The sequence below is a fragment of the Trachypithecus francoisi genome, unplaced genomic scaffold (assembly GCF_009764315.1).
Source record: "Trachypithecus francoisi isolate TF-2019V2 unplaced genomic scaffold, Tfra_2.0 Lachesis_group14, whole genome shotgun sequence".
Lineage (NCBI taxonomy): Eukaryota > Metazoa > Chordata > Mammalia > Primates > Cercopithecidae > Trachypithecus > Trachypithecus francoisi.
The window spans coordinates 48858225-48879603 of record NW_022681459.1 but is presented as its reverse complement, the minus strand read 5'-3'; the positions used below and the strand labels follow the sequence as shown (position 1 = coordinate 48879603).

The 21379-nt window shown below is 39.8% G+C and overlaps 1 protein-coding gene across 12 annotated transcripts in view; it reads right to left on the bottom strand.

Annotated features, from left to right (window-relative positions):
• MTMR3 (myotubularin related protein 3) overlaps positions 1 to 21379 on the bottom strand; it is a 145192-nt gene that overhangs the window by 31480 nt on the left and 92333 nt on the right. For all 12 annotated transcript variants that reach the window (XM_033233178.1, XM_033233179.1, XM_033233181.1 and 9 more), the window contains 5 exons: positions 20651 to 20740; positions 20110 to 20226; positions 11219 to 11301; positions 8105 to 8271; positions 943 to 1039 (listed from right to left, as the gene is read on the bottom strand). In XM_033233178.1, the coding sequence (XP_033089069.1) occupies positions 943 to 1039; positions 8105 to 8271; positions 11219 to 11301; positions 20110 to 20226; positions 20651 to 20740 (554 nt within the window). The remainder of the gene's footprint in view (positions 1 to 942; positions 1040 to 8104; positions 8272 to 11218; positions 11302 to 20109; positions 20227 to 20650; positions 20741 to 21379) is intronic.

The window sequence follows — 21379 nt, the reverse complement described above, 5'->3', positions numbered from 1 at the left end:
GATCCGCCTTGGCCTCCCAAAGCGCTGGGATTACAGGTGTGAGCCACCATGCCCAGTAAAATAATGGTTACATTAATATTTAATGATTAAATGATCATAGCAGTGAAGTTGGTTTTAGAGCAGCAACATATTAAAGGACAGAATAATACAGATTGAGCATCTTTAATCCAAAAATCTGAAATGCTCCAAAATCCGAAACTTTGAGTGCTGACATAATGCCACAAGTGGAAAATTCCATACCTGACCTCATGCGATGGGTTGCAATCAAGTCACAGTCAAAACTTTTTGTACAAAACATCATGTGAAGTTATTTAAAATATTGTATAAAATTACCTTCCAGCTTTGTGTATAATGTGTGTATGAGACAAAAAATTTTGTGTTTAGACTTGGGTCTCAGGCCCAAGATAATCTCATTATGTTCATGCAAATACTCCAAAACCTGAAAAAAATCCAAAATCTGAAATATTTACAGTCCCAAGAATTTCAGATAAGGGATACTCAACCTATACTTATGTCTATTTCACAGCACTTGGAGTAAAATTACAGTCACAAAAACTAGTTCATAAATGTTCTGTCACTGTTTATGAGACCACTGATCCTATCTCTAATGTGATGCCAAGTGGTGATGAGAAAAATGGTAACTGCCTGCCTACTGGTAAATACAATATTATCTAGACATGCATGTACCAGAAAAAACAGAGGCCTAAAGGGGGTAGAAGAGAAGGTTCTAGGATCCTGTTAAGTAAGGATCACTTTCCACTCCAATGATAAATGGGAACAGAAGGTTCAATAAATACTCTGAAGATCATATGCCTTTAGATTTAATAAATAAAACCATTTCAAAGAAAAACTCTAAGTTCAAATGTTCTGCCACATGAGAACTGTGGTTTCTGCAAAGGCACTGGCTGTGAAACATAGTCCACAGGGACCCATATAACTCACTTGTACTTCTCATTGATGTTGGAAATCCTCCAGGCGTTGTTCATATCAAAACCCATCCTCTCCACCTCGTTTTTAAACCTTGAAGTTACATGCTCCCCTAGAGGCCAAGGATAAACAACAGAAAGGAAGAAATGAATACCATTTTGCAAAACAGGTGAAATAAAAACAAAGAAATATATATTATATATTTTACATATATGGAAATATATATTTTTTACATATATGGAAATATAAATATATTTTGAGACAGAGTTCCACTCTGTCACCCAGGCTGGAGTGCAATGGTGTGATCTCGGCTCACTGAAACTTCCACCTCCCGGGTTCAAGCAATTCTTGTGCCTCAGCCACCCAAATAGCTAGGATTACAGGTGCATGCCACCATGACTGGCTAATTTTTGCACTTTCAGTAGAGATGGGATTTCACCACATTGGCCAGGCTGGTCTCGAACTCCTGGCCTCATGTGATCCGCCCGCCTCGGTCTCCGAAAGTGCTGGGATTGCAGGCGTGAGCCACTGAGCCCAGCCTGTATATTTTTAAACGTAGGAATTCTATAAATAATAAAAGTAACATATTATATAGTTTTAGTTTAGAAAGATCCCTGTAAGGTGAAGATTATAAAGAGGAAAGAAATTAATTCTGATCAAGAGTTATGTTATCTCATCTAATCCTTAAAATCAACTCTGAGAACAGGATCACTAACCTCATTTTACAAAGGACAAAATTAAAACAGAGAAGTTATTATGGCAGGCCTGTCTGGCCCCAAAATCCATGCTCTTGTCCTACAACACTGGCTACTTGCCTACTTCCACACTCAGACTGACAGCACACTTAATAAGAAATAAAATCAATAACAAGATCACCACGAGCAGCAAAACAGATCTATAATTCCTCGCCCAAAACCCTTTGGTTCAAATTTTAGAATCTAAGAGTTTTCCAAACTTTCAAAAGGTAAAACAGTGCATATATTATAACATTAGGCTCACATGCTTAACAAGATCTCCTTAAACAAGTATTAATATTTCTTTCCTGAAAGATATGTATCATTCACACGAGGTGGGATAAATAAAGCAACAAAATAGTCTCATGTCAGCTCAGATCAGGTCCAGCCAAGACACCAAATAGTGAATGAAAAACATTCTGGTTTCCAGAGCCTTTTAGATGATGGAATTGCAGGTTAACAGGTCATGGAATCATAACTGCCAGCCAGGAATCTCAGGAAACACCATACTACTAAGTGCTGATTATTTGCAAGAACAGCCACCCAAGCTGGTATAATCTGGCTATATTTGCCCTAATGAATCTGGTTTTCTCTTCCTTAAGAAAGCAAAACAAAGGTAGAAATGAAGCTAACATAAATTCAGTAAATCTGAAATAGCTTTCTTCCTTGAAAACATACACAGCCTGAGGTCAGTATGTTATTTTAAAAAATATTAAGCAGTACCTCTAATATACAGTGTAATATACCTCTAATATACACTTGTAAAATAAGTGCTAGCAGTGCTGGAAGAAACCACAACAACAAAAGCACAAAACAGACTTCACTTTGGTGATCAAGGTATAAAGCTTTGTTCTCCCTGGGAGAGGAGCTACAGAATAGGAAACAGCAATTACTTGAATGAAAGACAATTCTGTTAAACTACTTTCCCATTTAAACTGCTTTTCTTGAGCTCAAGGTAGGTATTATACGTTTCCTGAAGGAGAGTTATAAAAAGATGAGGTTGAGAGGTACAAGAAGAAATAATAGCTAAATCCATCCCATTCTGGAAAACTTTTAGAAGCAATATAGCAGGCTTGCAAACAGGAAAAAACTATTTGAACTGGGGTGCCATCTATATACAAATTGCAAGGAATATTGACCATCAAGAATACTAGGCCAGACACAGTGCCCCACGCCTGTAATCCCAGCACTTTGGGAGGCTGACGCAGGCAGATTGCTTGAGCCCAGGAGTTCAAGACCAGCCTGGGCAACATGGTGAAACCCTGTCTCTACAAAAATGCAAAAATTAGGTAGTGGTGGTACATGCCTGTAGTCCCAGCTACTTGAGAGGCTGAGGTGGGAGGATCACCTGAACCTAGGGAAGTTGAGGCTGCAGTGCGCTGTCATCACACCATTGCACTCCAGCCTGGGCAACAGAGTGATACCCTGTCTCAGAAAAAAAAAAAAAAAAAAGACAAGGAGTCTTTAATTCATAATCCCAATTTAAAAGCTGCAAGACTGTGGCAAATTCCCAGTTCATTAAGAGATTTTCCCCCTACTCTGGGATATAGCTCCAAGTCTTTGCAAGAGGTGAAAGTATTTCATTAATGATTTTTTTTGTATTTTTTCTGTGCTTTTCCTGAACTGTACATTAATGGTCTTTTACATTAATACCTCTATCTTAGGGTAAAACACACAGATTCCCTAAAAGGATCTTGTGATTTAAAAATAACCACTGGCAAAATAATAACAGTAACAATCACTATCACTAGCAATTTACTTCACAGAACCACTTCCCAAAGGACTTAGAACCACCATCCATAGCACATTCTGAGCTATACACAGAAATATATACTGACTAGCAAGTATAGAAAGTCTGTTATTTCGAGTTCTTTGAGAACAAGAATGAGTTTTAATTATTTTTATACCCTCTAACGCAGTGACTTCCTAAACTGTGAAACTGACCATCACAACCCACAATAAGCATTATGTTTTATATCACAATACAACAAACATGTTTTGATTTTTTCATTTTTTGAGAGACGGGGTCTCCCTCTGTTGCCTAAGCTGGATTTGAACTCCTAAACTCAAGCAATCTTCCCACCTCAGCCTCTTGAATAGCTGGGACTACAGGTAGACGCTGTGCCCAGCTAATACAACATGCATTATTTTTTTGAAAGCATTTCGCAAAACAATATCCACTCTTACTGTGTGACACAATTTGATATTTTCTATTCCATTTCTTTAAAATTAGATTTCATGACCCACTACTGGATTTGAAAACCACATCATTACATCAGGAATTTAACCAGCTTTTGCAAAATGTTCACTCACGTTTACTTAGCAAGAAAAATAAGCACAAACACATCTATTGCCGGATTGCGTTTAAAAATTTCCATCTCAGAATTCTCAGGTCTCAATCAATTCAACATTAAATACATTGTGATATCCCAACTTACTTTAAATACTGGGGCTTATAAGGCTTTTGTTTGGCTTTATATTTCCATTTCAACCCTTCCTATCTGCCTTTGTCCCTTTTCAGCATTTAGTATTTCCTAAACTAAAAATAATACAATCCAGCAGTTTTCATTTTAGTGGAAATGAAAACTTTCTTTTTAAAAGCAATGAAGTTCCCTAACTCCCTTTATCATAAGCACAGTGTCAACCAGCGATCTAAAAAGTTTTCCCCCAAAAGTCTAGCTCCCTGGCTGATCCTGAGTATTCAAGCCCACAATTATACACAGCTTAAAAGGCCTGGGACAGAAGGGATAGGCCTTTACCTGGCAGGCGAGGATGCAGATGAATACGAGTCAGAGAAGGTAAGAACTATCTCTCACCAGATTTTCAAATATGGAGAAAGGAATTATGCTTTTCTATGTACAAAGGTCCCAGTAAATCCTCTAGATGTAACTTCCTGGACGGCATTCAAACCCGGAGGACAGATAAATAGGCAGCTTCACAACAGTGTTAAGATCCAGAGTCATATGCTATTTGTGGATAAACAAGATGGGCTTAATGGACATTTCACATGAGAGAGGTTAGAGAGGTAGGCCTAAACTGGCACTAAACTGGCAGCTAAACTGCCCAGTCATCTGTCAGGCCTCCAGAATAACACTCTAGTATAGACCACCACCACCTAGTCAGTTGCAATGAGGAGCAAGAAGTTAAGGACATGGGAGAGAAGCTTTCAGCTTTAAGCCCACTTCTTTTTTAGTGTTTAAGGGGCTAAAAGAAGGGTCAAGAATTTGGCAAAGGCTTCTGCAGGTTTCACAGGTAAACTCCAACAGCAATGTTGAAACTTCTTCCAAAGCTGATTAAGCCTTAGAGCTGTGACCACAGTATGGCTGGCTTAACTATGACCGGTTCAATAGCCAGAAACTAAGATTAATATGAATACTAAGACAATTATGTAATTTTCTCATTTCCCTCCTCTCTGATACATTCTACTTCTAGCAAGCTAGGTAGAGAAGACTCCATAGAAGATTTTATTTACTGCTATGAGATTAAATTAACTTCCATCCCTTAGAGTCTACACTTGTGATATCATGTACTGCGGCAGATTATAAAAAGGCATGACTTTGAAATATCTCAAGTGTTGTCTCATCCTAAAGATGACTTGGAAGTATGTGGTTGTCTGGTATGCTAATATTTGATGAGTAATGCTATAGACACCACCACCACTCCACAATATTAGGTAATGACAAAAGAACCAGGTTGACTGGATGTCCTCCAGGTGGGTTTTTTTGTTTTTTTAATTAAAACCAAGTTTTTCCTTTGTACTCCACAGTGAATATACATAAAAGGCAAAAGCCATACACACACATACATTCAACCAAGTCACTGAAATAAAAGATTCCATGCTGACTGGTGGCAGGTTAACATCCGTGTGGACTGTGTATATACTGGGAAGAAACAAAATGCAACCCTTACTCATAATCTCTCGCCAAACAGTTATGATTGCATTACCTTGTAGTTGCATAATTTCTAAAGTGTTTTCATAAGCATGGCACATAGGGGGCACTTAAACATTTACTGAATTGAACTCTGCAGCATTAACAGATTTGATCTTCAGGATACCTGGATCAGCCTGGGCAGGAAGAGCATGAATGTCCCAGTTTAAAGCACAAAGGAAACTAAAGCATAGAGAGCATACATTCTTGCCCAGTGTTCTTTTTTTCAACTAAATTGTAGAGTACGCATTTGAATTCAGGTTTCCTAATTCCTAAGTCAAGTCAGTACTTTATCCCTCGCATGCCCTTGCATCACAAACCTACAAAAAGACAGAGAACACCGTAGATATCTTTATGTCTTGATGGCCAAAGAATACCAGATATCATCAGGAAGGGGAAGGGTCTGGGGACAAAAGTCATCCCACCTCAGGACAAAGCCACCCATAATTAAAAGACTAGACAGAGGTACCTCTCAGGAATATCCTAAGAGTTTGCTCAAATCCAAAAGAAACTAAAATTATCAAGGGACTAAAACAGTTCTCCTAAAAAGATAAGGACTTTTCCATCTGTGGTTGTGAGAGAACAGGAGAGGAGAAAGCAAATCTTGCTGAGCAAATGCTGGCAACCCAAAATTAGGGAATACCTCTTGGAGTCAGGGGTCTTAAACAAATTAAAGTTCTTATATAACATAATGCAGTAGGATGCACTCATTAAGTTCATTATCCTAGGAGATGGCAGAAACTAAAAATAAAGAAGATACAATGGTTAAAAACTCAGAAAATGTACATGTAAGAGTTGTACACATCACTGTCTGTAACCTTTCTCTTTAAGAAAAACCCCCAAATTTGAAAAGAGCTATAAAAAAAATTAAAAAAGTATTTAAAATGTGATGGCATCTCAATAAAGACAAAAAATAGATGCAACAATTGGAGTGAAGTGAGAGACAGTTTAAGCACATTCTCATAAACTTCAGGGTTGGTGTGGTCTGTCTTAGGTGACAGGATTCTGCTAGCCTGGACAAGCTTGTGAGAAGCTGGGATTCTGAGGCTTTCCTTGACGCTCCACGAGGGCAGGTGCTTTTGTTTTTCAAACTCTGTATCCACAGCACCCGCTACGGTCAGGTCTGAATAACTGAGAACTGGTTTTAAGTTTTAAGTTCTGTGGTCAGTGATTAGCACTGGGACTTGACAACAGGCTTTTTACCTCTGAGCCTCCATTTCTTTGGCTCCCAAAACAGACACCAACCTATCTTGCCTGTTTGACAAGGTCATGAGGATCAAACAAAAGTATTTATCAAAGCATCATTAAACATAAGATAATGCTAATGTTATAAACCTTTTAACATAACAGAACAAGAATGTGAACCAAAAGCTTCAATTAGTGATGGAGCCAGAGAACAAAGTAACAAAAGCAAGATTAGCCTCAAATGTTTAAAATGACCCAGGGCAGACTTATAAGATTGAAGATTCAGGATTAAAATTTCAGGTTTCCAGAAAAAAGTCCCAAGAGTAAACTTTATTTGAAGGAGGCTCACAACTTTTCACTGCATAGAAATTTAAGACTTCACTTCGAAACCTGACACACTAAAAGTCAGTGTTGGACCAGCAAAGTTCTATCTATGACCACATAAAGTTTACAGGAAACTACATGCAGAAAAATAACATGAACTTGGTCAAAGCCATTTCTGACGGAGAATGACAGTGAAGGGAACAAAGATCACAGAGGAATCAGGAAGCCTGGGTTCCAGAACAGGCTCAGCATCAGTTTTTTTTTTGGGGGGGGGGTGAGGGTCACATGTTAAAACCCACAATCTAGGCCAGGTGCGATGGCTCACGCCTATAATCCCAGCACTGTGGGCAGCCGAGGCAGGCGTATTACCTGACGTTGGGAGCTCCAGACCAGCCTCTCTACTAAAAATAAAAAATTATCCGGGCATGGTGGCGCTTGGCGCATGCCTGTAATCCCAGCTACACAGGAGGCTGAGGCAGGGGAATTGCTTGAATCCAGGAGGTGGAGGTTGCAGTGAGCTGAGATCGCACCATTGCTCTCCAGCCTGGGCAACAAGAGCAAAACTCCGTCTCAAAAAAAGAAAAAACAAAAAAAACCCCACAATCTATTTGTTCTTGATAGGCACCTGACCTCTCACCAATGAACTCCTATTCAACTTTCAAAGCTGATTCAAAAGCCAGTTTAAATGTGAAGTCTTCCCACACATGTATACAAAACTCATGGCTCCCTTCTATTAGGCTTCCATAATATTCATAAAACCTTATTATAGTTGAGCTGTTTTTAGGCCCAATAGATTGTGATGCCTTCTCGTGTTCTTCCCTTCCCCTGGAAGGCAGAAAAGATGTTCTATTAAGCTTAGAAGAATGCTGCGCACATGCTAGGTGCTCCCGAAAATATACACTGATTGAATATATCAATGCTTAGGTGTCCCATTTCATATTAAAAGTACCTCCATCAGTAGCTTGATAAAGCCCCTGGCCATTTGCACATTTCAGAAAGGCATACCTGGTCTGCACAGGTCTCCATGTTGCTCTTTTTCACTGGCATAGACCTCCATGCACCAAGCATGGTATGCAAATGAGAAGAGATCTTCTATTTTAGCAGGTGGTCGGATTGCGTTGTTTAGTCTCTTCAGCCACTCTTGACACTGCTCAAAAGTTGAAAACTGACACCTTTTGTAAAGCCAAACAAGTATGGATGTAATCAGACAGTTGAAGTGAAATGTAAGAAAAGCCATTACTTCAAGAATGCCCACTGGTAGTGAAGTGGGGACCACCGTCAAGAAAGCGTCTGAGGCAGGCAGTCATTTGCATGCTCATTTTCACTTATAAGAAAAACAAATGTTAGCCAATGGACCAAAATGTCCAAAGAAGGAAGCTGACCATGTGGAAAACCTATTTTTTTAGACTAATGAAATCTCTTCTAAGATTTATTAATGACAATTATTACAGAAAAATGGCAGCTATTCTCTTTCGAGTGGAGCTTCATTCTACTTTTTCCATCAAAGTTTTATGGTTGTCCCTAATAAAAAATGTGTTTAGAAAAATCCTTTTTGTTTTGTAGTAACATATTAGCACAAGTTTAAAACAAACAAACAAAAAACCACAGCATTATTTTTAGCCAGTTAGGGAGTAATTTCAATATTTAGCTATTAGGCCAAATCAGATCCAAAAGACAGACTACACTGAAACTTTCAACTATGACCATGTAGAGAACAAAACAATTCTATTGTCAACTGCAATTTTCAGTATATACAACTAAGGAGTTAAAATAATTACTGAAAACTAATTTATTAAAGATGTGTTTAGGCTGAGTGCAGTGGCTCATGCCTGTAATCCCAGCACTTTGGGAGGCCAAAACGGGTAGATCACTTGAGGTCAGGAGTTCGAGAACAGCCTGGCTAACATGGCAAAACTCCCATCTCTAATAAAAATACAAAAATATTAGCCAGCTGTGGTGGCATGCAACTGTAATCCCAGCTACTCAGAAGGCTGAGGCACAAGAATGGCTTGAACCAGGGAGGTAGAGTTTGCAGTGAGCCAAGATCACACCACTGCACTCCAGCTTGGGCAACAGAGTGAGGCCTTGTCTCAAGAAAACAAATAAAAATAAAGATTTGTTTAAATATTTGGCCTTTTTGAATGCAATGTTAAAAATTAATTAATAAGCAACTACCTTCTTAAACTGAGTTGTGTAGCCAGTATCTATCAAAAATAAGCCAAATCTCACTGACTAAAAAGCAACTTAAATATCTGTCTTAAAACCAAGGGGTCACTTAAACCTCTCCCTCATCCCAATCACGGTGGCTTATCAATATACCCACACATAATGTTTACTGACACCCCAGAAAAGGTCAGAGGAATGCAGTAAAAACTTGTGGAATTTAAGACCTCTAGAGCTATTAAATTTAAAAATGCATTTCAGGCATCGTTGTTGGTTTTTGGTTTTTTGTTTTTCAGATGGAGTCTTGCTCTGTCACCCAGGCTGGAGTACAGTGGCTTGATCTCAGCTCACTGCAACCTCTGCCTCCCAGGTTCAAGCAATTTTTCTGCCTCAGACTCCCGAATAGCTGGGACTACAGGCATGCACCACCACACCCAGCTAATTTTTGTATTTTTAGTACAGACGGGGCTTTGCCATGTTGGTCAGGCTGGTCTTGAACTCCTGACCTCAAGTGATCCACCCGCCTAGGCCTCCCAAAGTGCTAGGATTGCAGGCATGAGCCACCGCACCCAGCCTGCAACCATTATAGTTAAGAGCAGATAAAAATCATCAAAGAATGTTAAACTTATGGAGAAATTTTTATGAGAAGCAGGGACATTTGCATTGTTTCAAAGTGCCCCCCCAGACTGTTTTTAGTTGCCAGAGAGAAAATGTAGAAATTAGAGAAACCAGGTGACATCTCGACTGGAATAATCAAAATTAACATGACCAGTGAAAGATATGTGGACATGGTACTTCCAGATGTAATACAATACCCTGAAAAGGACGTGACATCATATATACAGTATTCCAGTTGAGAAAACATAACCTCAATTGAGGAAACATTGGACAAACACAAAATGAGAAGTATTCCATTAAAACAAAAGACTATATTTTGCAAAATGTGAACATCATAAAAGAAAGTAAGGCTGTAGAAAATGTTCCAGATTGGGCGGGTATGGTGGCTCATGCCTGTAATCCCAGCACTTTAGGAAGCCAAAACGGGCAGATCACGAGGTCAGAGTTCAAGACCAGCCTGGCCAACATGGTGAAACCACGTCTCTACTAAAAATACAAAAAATTAGCCAGGTGTGGTGGCACACGCCTATAATCCCAGCTACTCAGGAGGCTGAGGCAGGAGAATCGCTTGAACCCAGGAGGCGGAGGCAGTGAGCTGAGATCGTGCCACTGCACTCCAGCCTGAGCGACAGAGCAAGACTGTCTCAAGAACAAACAAAAACAAAAACAAAAACAAAATGTTCCAGATTAAAGAAGGCTACAGAGTCATGGCAGCTAAATGCAATATATGACCTAGACTGGATCCTGTACTGAATGAGGTGAGGGAGAATGCTATAAAAAAAAAATCAGTAGGTCATTAGGTGAACTGACAAAACTGGAACATGTATAGTAGACTGGATATATGTATTATCAATGTAAAATTGAAAATTGATGATGCTATGGTTATGTAAGAAAATATCCCTATTCTTAGGAAAGCACACTAAAGTATTTGGGGATTAAGAGCCATGATTATGTAACTTACTCTCAATCTGTTCAGAAAAAGAATCTCTCTCTCACACACACACACACACACACACACACACACCCCCCCCCCAGGCCTCTGCAAATAATAAAGCAAATGGTAAAATGTTAACGAGTGAATCTGGGTGAATGGTGTACTGACGTTCTTTTTAGTATTTTTACTTTTGTAAATTTAAAATTATTTCCAAATAAAAAAAAAAATCTTTCAACATAGCAAAGTATACATCCTACAGATAAAATATTTCAGGCAAAAACTACTCAGAAAATATTCCTAATGACGTTAATCATCAAAAGTTTTTTTACTAAGTTACCAAATAATGGACCCATTCTTTAAAAAATATTTTCCACACTAAACAGCAAAACAAACATACCACATACCTGATAACTTTGCAGTCTTTGCAAGTCAAATGAAGCTGAAATATATCTCGGCATTCAACACTTTCTATAAGCTGTAATGGAACCTGCAATTTAAAAAAAAAATGCAGTCCTCTTAGTCAAAAAGGCTTTGACCCTGGAGTTCTTCAATGTGTCCAACAAGACTAATTAAAAAGATCTATGAGGGAAAGCAACAAAAATAGAACTTCAAACTTATCTGCATCAACAGTACTCAAGTTATTTACTACAAAGTGAATTAGGACTTCCCTTTATCTCTAAATCAGTGGTCTCAAGTCATGTCATAGCATGAAGGCGACAAAGAGGTGGCACCACCTTTGGAAGAAGGGGAGAATATATCTCTCAGGCACTGAATTCACAAGATCAGAGTACTACTTTTAGATGCTATAACTGACTATGATTTACAACGATGCAATGACACAGAAGCTGAAGGGAGCCAGAACAGTAATCTTTTCTTGCTTATAGAAAAGAACTACAGATCAGAACACCAGTGGGAAACTACTGTTTGCCCCAAATGACAGAGTGGGCTTATGGCTTACTGTCAGCCAGTGAGGCTCCTGAAAAAGACTAGAGTTCTAAGCTGACTGTGGATTGCACAGAAAAGACAATAGCTTCTGGCCAGGCTCTCTACTAAGTAGAATAGATTCAAAGGTATCAAAAAGGAGGGAGAAGGCCATACAGTGATCAAAGATGCTAAAACTATAATAACTATGTCAGATTTGCTTCAAAAGATCAGTTAGGAGCCCTGTTTGCAAAATGGGTCTTGAGGTTTGAACAAGCTGGAATGGTTCCTCCTTGCCAATCTGGTCTGCAGACTCTACTGGACACAGGATTATGTATAACAGCAGATAGAAGGGAGACAGATAGAAGCAAACGCATCTAGACAGGGTGCCAAATCTTCAGGACAATACGAGGATCGTCGTCCTATCCCTCAAATCATCCTAATTCAACCCTTGGCTTCAAAAAGCAATTTCCAGGCTTTCAAGGCAAACCTGGTAAAATAATAGTGAATACTTTCACTCCTTGAAAAAGGAGTGGGCCATTTACCTTTTACACTGTATCAAGCCTAGCCAAAATGTGGCTCTGGGAGTTGCAAATAGCATTCCAACAACTTGTGTTTAGTATGCAAAGAGGAGGCAGTCTCCTCCAATGCCGACAGGAACAAGAGTGCTGTCTGCACAGGCTGGCCCTCGTGTTAGCTGAGCCAGTTTCAGGAACAAGCTTCCTGCAAACTCTGCCCCACCACGGAGCTGCCAGTCAGCAGAGAACTCTCAGAATGAGGATGCAGGGATCAAAAAGAAGCCCAGTGATAGACAAAGAAACAAACTGGGGCAGGGGTTAAAGAAGAGAAGAAAGCAAAATAATATTACTCACATAAATGACTGGGAGTTTCTACCTTAGGACTAAAGTCTTCTTGCTTTTAAGTCTACAGTCTACAAAAATTCCCTTACAAATGTAATAGGACTGGGGGTCAGAGAAAGACTAAGAAATCTTGGCTGGACGCGGTGGCTCACGCCTGTAATGCCAACATTTTGGGAGGCTGAGGTAGGTGGAACACCTGAGGTCGGGAGTTTGAGACCAGCCTGATCAACACGGAGAAACCCCATCTCTACTAAAAATACAAACTTATCCGGGTGTGGTGGCACATGCCTGTAATCCCAGCTACTCCGGAGGCTGAGGCAGGAGAATCACCTGAATCCCAGAGGCAGAGACTGCGGTAAGCTGAGATCACGCCATTGCACGCCAGCCTGGGCAACAAGAGCGAAACTCCACCTCAAAAAAAAAAAAAAAAAATCTTGCCTGTGTTCTGAGAACAAAAGGAGCTTTTGGCCCTGTTTTTGTTTACGTCCTTAACCCCAAGGTGCTGTGAGAAACTGCAACTGATGCAACTAAGAATTCTTCCAAGACCTGTGCATCTAAGGGGGAAAAAAAAAAAACAAACCTACAATTTATCAGAGATACACTATAAAGAAGAAATATTGAGATTAAGAAGATAGAGATTAGAAGACAACATTGCTTTGTCCTGAGGCCAGTCCTCTGGGTAGCCTGTAACAGACACTTACTGCTTTTTATTTTGTATATACTCCTGCTAACTACCTTACTCCCTATATATCCCCCCAAAATGTGGCTGCAGACTGGCAATTAAGAGGCATGAGTTCTAATCTCAATTTTCTAAAATGTTACCAATTAAAATTTTGCCAGCTTCATTGGGCAAGCCTCCAGCCCTCCCATGTGCCATCAACCTCTGCTTTCTGAACCTCAGTCACAACTAAGGAAATCTCAGGCATGGGGCCTGGGAAGAGTCTGGGATAGGATTAGAGTGAGCTTTAGAAATCCACATGAAGAGGCTGCTCTTGCAGCAGTCACCTGCATCCCAAGTCCCCTGCAACTGACTGACTTTATGGACAGAAGACATGAAAACCAGCTAATGCTCTTAGCAGCTGCTGGGGGAAATGGATTAGCCTTTGCTACTTTGCTACAAAGAACAAGTAAGTTTTACATCCTTATTACTAAATCAGAGCCCAATGGCCTGTGCCCAAACTTAATAGAATAAAGTATCTCAGAGCATGCAAAACATTTGCTACCTAAAATTCAGGCAATATATACACACATATTTTTTCTGTATTTTAACATCATAAATTTAAGAAAGAAGAATTAAAATGTTGGTTCTATGGGTTGAAATCAGATTGCAGACACTAGCAAGTCACCAAAATCAACCATGTGTATACAAGTCACTCCCTTTTCTTCTCCTTTCTACTCCAGTGTTGCCCTTCAGCGCTCCGTCCACAGATTGCCTTTTTTCTTTTTTTTTTGAGACAGTCTTGTTACTATTGACCAGGCTGGAGTGCAATGGTGCAATCTCAGTCTACCGCAACCTCCACCTCCCAGGTTCAAGCTATTCTCCCTGCCTCAGCCTCCTGAGTAGCTGAGATTACAGGCGCCTGCTACCACACCCAGCTAATTTTTGTATTTTTAGTAGAGATGGGGTTTCACCATTTGGCCAGGCTGGTCTTGAACCCCTGACCTCAGGTGATCCACCTGCCTCGGCCTCCCAAAGTACTGGGATTAGAGGTGTGAGCCACTGCGCCAAGTCCATCATGACTTTTCTAAAGGGCAGAATTGGCCTTCTCCTGTTGACACCTCCATCCAAAACATACTGTTTCCCTACTTTCTTAAGGCCCACTCCATTGCTTTAGGTTCAAATTTCCTCATGTAAGAAAATGATCTCTTACCATTTCTATAACTAGAGATACCCTACATTCAAACTCAAAAGCAAATTACAGATTCAAGAGCCAGTCCACTTTACAGCCCAGGAAGGTTAAACTACTACACTATAAGCTAGTATAGTAGTAAAGTCAGGACCAGAATCCGTGTCTGTCCTCCAGCCTGGACTCCTTCCACCACACATGGTGTGCCTTTCTTTCCTCCCCTACACTTGGACTTCTCTTCCATATGAGCTGTACTTTAGTTTTTCTTGCACAAATAAGTAGCTTCTCCACCAGGGATCTTCAAGAGAAAAATAGAGTTTAAATCAAAACTCCTCAGATGCAATTCTTTTTGTAACACAGTAGCAAGATAAACTCACTTTCAAATCCCTCAAACCTACTGATTCAATGTCTTGTAACAACTCATTTTCTTTTTGCTCCTCTCTCCTCTATCTCCACCTGCCAGGTAACACAATCTCACTTTACAATGCTTTTCCTAATATAAATTTCACCAAACTCAGGCTCAAACAATGCATCAAACACATTCAGTGCTACAACCAATTCCTCAAAAAGCCAAAAGTTACATCACAGACACTAACACCCTTAAGAGCATCAATCCAAAAAAACAAAAACAAAAGCAGAAGAGCGGCAGTTTAAAAACTTAACAGACATGCACAGGTTATGTCCAAAGTACTGTCACATTTCAGAGGGATCTGATGCCATCATACCCTACTATATTTACCTCCTCAACTCATTCTGGGTGTGTGTGCATACATGTGCATTATTTTTAAACACCAGAATTTAGAGTGGGATAATTTCTACCTTTTTAAAAACAAACACCCTTTTTATAGCCTGAATGGGAAGTACTAACCTTGTACTTGTACACCTGAAGTTAAAATGCCAGTAACAGAGTAAAAATGGGTCTAAATCTAAAATCAGTAATAAAGTGGAATATCTGGGCGCAAAATCTTTTCATTTAAAAACTAATCAGGGCCAGGCACAACGGCTTACACCTACAATCCTAGCACTTTGGTAGGCTGAGGCAGGAGGATCGCTTGAGCCCAGGAGTTAAAGACCAGCCTGGGCAACGTGGTGAAACCCTGTCACTACAATAATATAACATAACATTAAAAAATAAGGATAAAAAAATAATAAAATAAAACAAAAAATTGGGTGCAGCGGCTCACATCTGTAATCCCAGCACTTTGGGAGGTCAAGGTGGGTGGACTGCTTGAGCTCAGGAGTTTGAGACCAGCCTGGGCAACATAGACATCTCTACAAAAAATTAAATTAAATTAACTGAACATGGTGGCACATGTCTGTAGACCCAGCTACTCAGAAGGCTGAGGTGGGAGGATCACCTAAGCACAGGAAGTTGAGGCTGCAGTGGGCCATGATGGCGCCACTGCACTCCAGCGTGGGCGACAGAGCAAGACCCTGTTTCAAAAAACAACAACCAAAAATCCGCTAACCAGCAAAAGACTGTCACTGGTTTAAGACTCAAACTCTGTTGTTCACCTTTGACAAATTACAAGCCTCCAGCACTGCTTTCGGAGGCTCTCACTATTATATGAATGCTAGATAAAAGTGCATTAAGTATTAACAATAACCTCCTTTGCAGCAGGGTGTGGTGGCTAATGCCTGTAGTACCAACACTTTGAGAGGCTGAGGTAGGAGGATAACTTGAGCCCAGGAGGCTAAGGCTGCAGTGAGCCTAGACTGTGCTACCACACTCTAGCCTGGGCGACAGAGTGAAACTCCATCTCCAAAAACAAAGTGAAAGAAAAAAATACTAGTGTTGATTTTACAAATTATTTCTAACAGAAACTTGTTCTACATTTTTTTGAAGGTCACAATTCCATCTGCTTATGTATAAACTATAGGGCTTTTTCCTTACCCTACAAATTGTTCTCATAGTAGCATACAACCAGAATTTGGTCCAGTAAAAGGAAAAGGACTCATGCAGAGGGGAAACATTCTGCTGATTTGCAAAGTCAGCATCTAACACTCAAAATCAATTAGCTCCAAGCACAGGTGCAGCAACCGCCTAGAATTTTTATGCTACTTACTGGGATTTCAGAAGCAGCAGATTGAGAGTCTATTAAATTACACACACACACACACACACGCACACTTTTAAATGTTCATGAATTCCACTTGAACACTTTAACTTGTTTATAAATTAAGCTTCAAAGAACTACATCTGTAAATATGTAATAATTTGGAAAAAGCACAGAATAGAAGCAGTTTATACCTTAAATGCTACACATAAACTACTACAGAGATTCTTTACCACAGGAACTGGAACTTGATATTCAGTGAATGTGTGAATTAAAGTAATTATGTTTATGGTATCAAAACCTACAGACACATTTTACTCAATGTGCTGTGAAATTAAAAGAGAATACATGATATCAGGTAGCTATTTAAAACATGATGGTAAGTCATTTTCTAAAGTGCTAAGTATTTTGATTTAAGCATACAAAATAACGCAAACTGGGGCATGCCACAACATATACTGGTACGTTTGGGCTTTGATGGTTTAAATGTGTTTGATATAGATAAAATAACCTTTAAAGAGAGCCTCCTGATCTAACATTTTATTGAAACACTTATTTGCTGAGAAAGGAAAGAGGGAGGGGCAACACCACTACCAACTGTCTGATCTCCACCCAGGACCTGATGCAGGAGGAATCCTTGTTTCCTAAGTACCTCCAGATTTCAGGTTTCAGGAATCTCTTAGTACTAGTTGTGATAAATTAATTTATTTTTATGGAGGAGTTCTAGTCTCTCTCAATCTGAAATTTTTTAAGTCACTGAAATGCCAAAATACTTTTACACCATCATTTTTCTGTACAAAGTCATTACCTTGGGGTTTTTGTGGGGTTTTTTTGTTGTTGTTGTTTTTGACAGTCTCCCTCTGTCATCTAGGCTGGAGTGTAGTGGCGTAATCTCGGCTCATTGCAACCTCCACCTCCTGGGTTTAAGTGATTCTCCTACCTCAGCTTCCTGAGTAGCACATGCCACCATGCCCAGCTAATTTTTGTAGTTTTAGTAGAGATAGGGTTTCACTATTTTGGCCAGGCTGGTCTCGAACTCCCAACCTCAGGTGATCTGCCCGCCCCAGCCTCCCAAAGTGCTGGGATTACAGGCGTGCATCACTGCACCTGGCCTACCCTGGGCTTTTTAAGTAACATGTAGGCTCTATGATTTAGAGGGTTATGATGCTAACAGAAAAAACACTTTCAGGTTAAGAAAATGGATCAAAAGAAAGAACAGTGGCAAGTTTCCTTAAGCATTATCTCTCAATCACAATGGGGGATCAGCAATTCCAGTCAACAACCTACTCACACAGCTATCCTTAGAGACAATTAAGACACAGCCTATTCACACAGATATGTACTGTTTTAAAATAAGCTTTAAACGCCAAAGGGGGAAAAGGTTCTAATGCCCACTTCAAACCCACATTAACTTCAATTCATTGAATATTTACTGAATATTGTGGCACCATGAGACATGCTGGATCTTAAAGATACAAAGACAATTAACCAAAAATTACAACCTAATTGGTAAATGTTATAAAAGAATGTATGAGATAAAGACAAAGTAAAGAAAGAGTGTAATTAACGTTCATAGAGGGAACTGGGACTAAGAAAGGCTTCACAGAAGTTATCACCTGAACTGAATTTTGACAGATGAATAGAAGTTTCTGGGCAGAAAAGGGAATAGAGAGATGTGAGGTATGGCTGAAGAGTATAAGGAGGCTGCTTTTACAAGTAAAAAAACGTGAAAATGGGGAAAGGAGGGAAGCTGACAACATTGCAGGGACCAAGGATTACAAACAGCTTCATGCCATGCTAAATAATTTGATCTTCATCACAGAAGCAGTGAAGAAACACTGAAGGGCTTTAAGCTGATGAATGACATGATCAGTTTCATGCTTTCCAGCAGACCTTATTCTCAAAATAGTTCTAAAATAGTCTCAAATAGTTCTAAAAATAGTCTCTGAAATACCTGGCCATCAACCAATAAACTGATAAATACAGTATATGAGAAAACGCAATGATATAAAACTATCATTCTCACATGCAATTTAATTATAATTCCAGCAATTCAAACACTGAAAGAACACAAAGTTAAATTGGGCAGTTCTACTGAACATTACTATCATTACTTCCACAGTAGCTGGTGGGGAATTCTCAGTTGCTGGGATTTTATAGGTGTTTCCAGAACCCCTTTCCCCTCCCCATTACGACTACTCAAATCCAAGTGGACCCTTCTGAACAGAGTGCTACATAGTATGAAAGAACAGCATTGGCTCTTTCCTTAATGAATCTGGTGTGTATCTTTAGCTGATAGAAACTGATGTAACTGCTATAATCACGGCCCAAATCTAGAAGCTAGAAGGGATTCAGGCCAAAACTGCTCTTGGACATAAATGCTTAACTACAAAGAAGAATGATAGTAACAAGTAAAAAATGTCAACTACCAAAAAAAAAAATGACAGCCACTGAGCTTTTCTTTAATTGCTGAGTAAAACAAATGAACAATAGCTTTTTGTTGTTGTTGTTGTTGTTGTTGAGACGGAGTCTCGCTCTGTTGCCCAGGCTGGAGTGCGGTGGCCGGATCTCAGCTCACTGCAAGCTCCGCCTCCCGGGTTTAAGCCATTCTCCTGCCTCAGCCTCCCAAGTAGCTGGGACTACAGGCGCCTGCCACCTCGCCCGGCTAGTTTTTTGTATTTTTTTTTAGTAGAGACGGGGTTTCTTTCACTGTGTTAGCCAGGATGGTCTCGATCTCCTGACCTCATGATCCGCCCGTCTCGGCCTCCCAAAGTGCTGGGATTACGGGCTTGAGCCACCGTGCCTGGCTCAATAGATTTCAAAGAATCTCAAAATGAACCCAAAACACAGTCTGCATGGAATTACAGTTCTGAGGTGTTTTAACGTGTCATAATACACACTTCTCTGTGCTGGAAGTGGAGTGTAGAAAGCCACAACACTGGCAAGTAAAGAAGGAAGAAGGCATTTGCTGTAAGTAAACGAATTTTCAGGCCTTTGTTGCTTTCATTTAAGACTAATGGTAGCAGAGCACTGAAAGAACCAGTTCACTGAGAGGACATTCATAACTGAAAAGGGTAAATGTACTCTTGAGAATCAAGAGCCTTGCCTTTTCTTCAGTAATACATAGTCCATTATGCAAATAAACATTATACTTAACATCTACACTTATACCACCAAGGAGTCATTAGAGTAACTTCATGCTGTAATGAGAGTCTGCAGTGAGCTCAAAGTACATCTCATCATTTGACATTAAGGCCCAGGGAATTACCTCAACTAAGGCAGTTGGTAACTACTAAAGATTGGGGAATAAAAGCCTATTCAGCCTTTACACCTTTATAAAGCTTAATGGTACAGCATTACCTAGTGCAAATCATTCACTGTTAACTAAACAATGGACACCTCAGCTGACAACTACACACATCATTTTAAATCAAGCATAAGAGTTGCTTGCTGACCTAGTGTTCCTTGAGTGCTAAATTAAGTGAGAAAAGCAGAGTTATTAATGCTTTCACTCCCAATTCTGTATGCCTCTACTCTCTTTGAGAGCATTAAGTTTTTTGACTTCCTTTCTCCATCTACCTTAGAGGGAGAACAGTTGGTAATCACTTACATTAACAAGAGACTCCTTGAACTTGATGTGAAGTCTGTAATTGGAAAGGGCAATGATGGCATCCTCAGCACGGCCCACAAACTCTGTGCTCTCTCCATGAAGTTCAAGGAAAGGAACCTTCAAAATGAAAGAAACCCTTCACAGTTCTGAAGCAGTTAAAAAAAAAAAAAAAAAAGGCTTCAAACATTAGTTGGCTGAATGGATGATAAATCCTCTGCCACTGAAGTTGAAAACACAGCACATAAGTAGACAAGGAACCTAAAGAGGATGGGTTTATACCCACCTAATTCAAATATATCTAGTTATTCAAATTCTGAACTACTAAAGGAATGATACAGAGAAGATCATCTTAAACAGTGGATTCTCAGGAAATAAGTCTGGCTAAAATGAGATGTTTTCCAGCTTGCATTTCTTTCTATCTACCTATCTATCTACCTATCTATCTACCTATCTACCTATCACACTACACTTCAATCCATTAACTCTGCTGTACAGTTAATGCTAAATAAATATTTTACATTTAAAAGTGGCCTATAATTACCTGAAGATTCTCATCCTCCCGGATCAGCTGCTTCCTGGGAAAGATCTGATTGGCCTGGATGCACTCAAGGCTGTGCCGAGTCTCTTCATCCTGGAAAAGTCCAAAACCTTAAAATAATTTCAAAGCTTCTAATCATCCATATTTGGTTTTTCTGCCATGTCTGCTAGCATAATCACAATGAAAGTACGAAGACCAAGGTGAACAGGCAGAAAAGCTCAAGGAAACAATACTGATCTTAAAAAGTTTTTTATCCATTATATTAGGTACAAGTGGTCTGAAAGCACATTGATACAAAAAAAGAAAAAAAAAACATGTCAAAGAGTTTAGAATATTTCTTTTAGACACTAACAGGTTGTTAATACACTTCTTTTTTTTTTTTTTTTTTTTTTTTAAGACAGAGTCTCACTCTGTCACCCAGGCAGTGGTGCACTGGTAGTGTAGTGCACAGGTAGTGTGGTGGTGTAATCTCGGCTCATTGCAACCTCGGCCTCCCAGGTTCAGGCGATTCTCCTGCCTCAGCTTCTTGAGTAGTTGGGACTGCAGGTGTGCCCCACAACGCCTGGCTACTATTTTTGTAGAGATGGGGTTTTGCCATGTTAGTCAGGCTGGTCTCCAACTCCTGGCCTCAGGTGATAGAGCTGCCTCAGCCTCCCAAAGTGCTGGGATAACAGACCTCAGCCACTGTGCCCAGCCCCACACTACTTTTAAGAGAAACCAAGATATAATGCT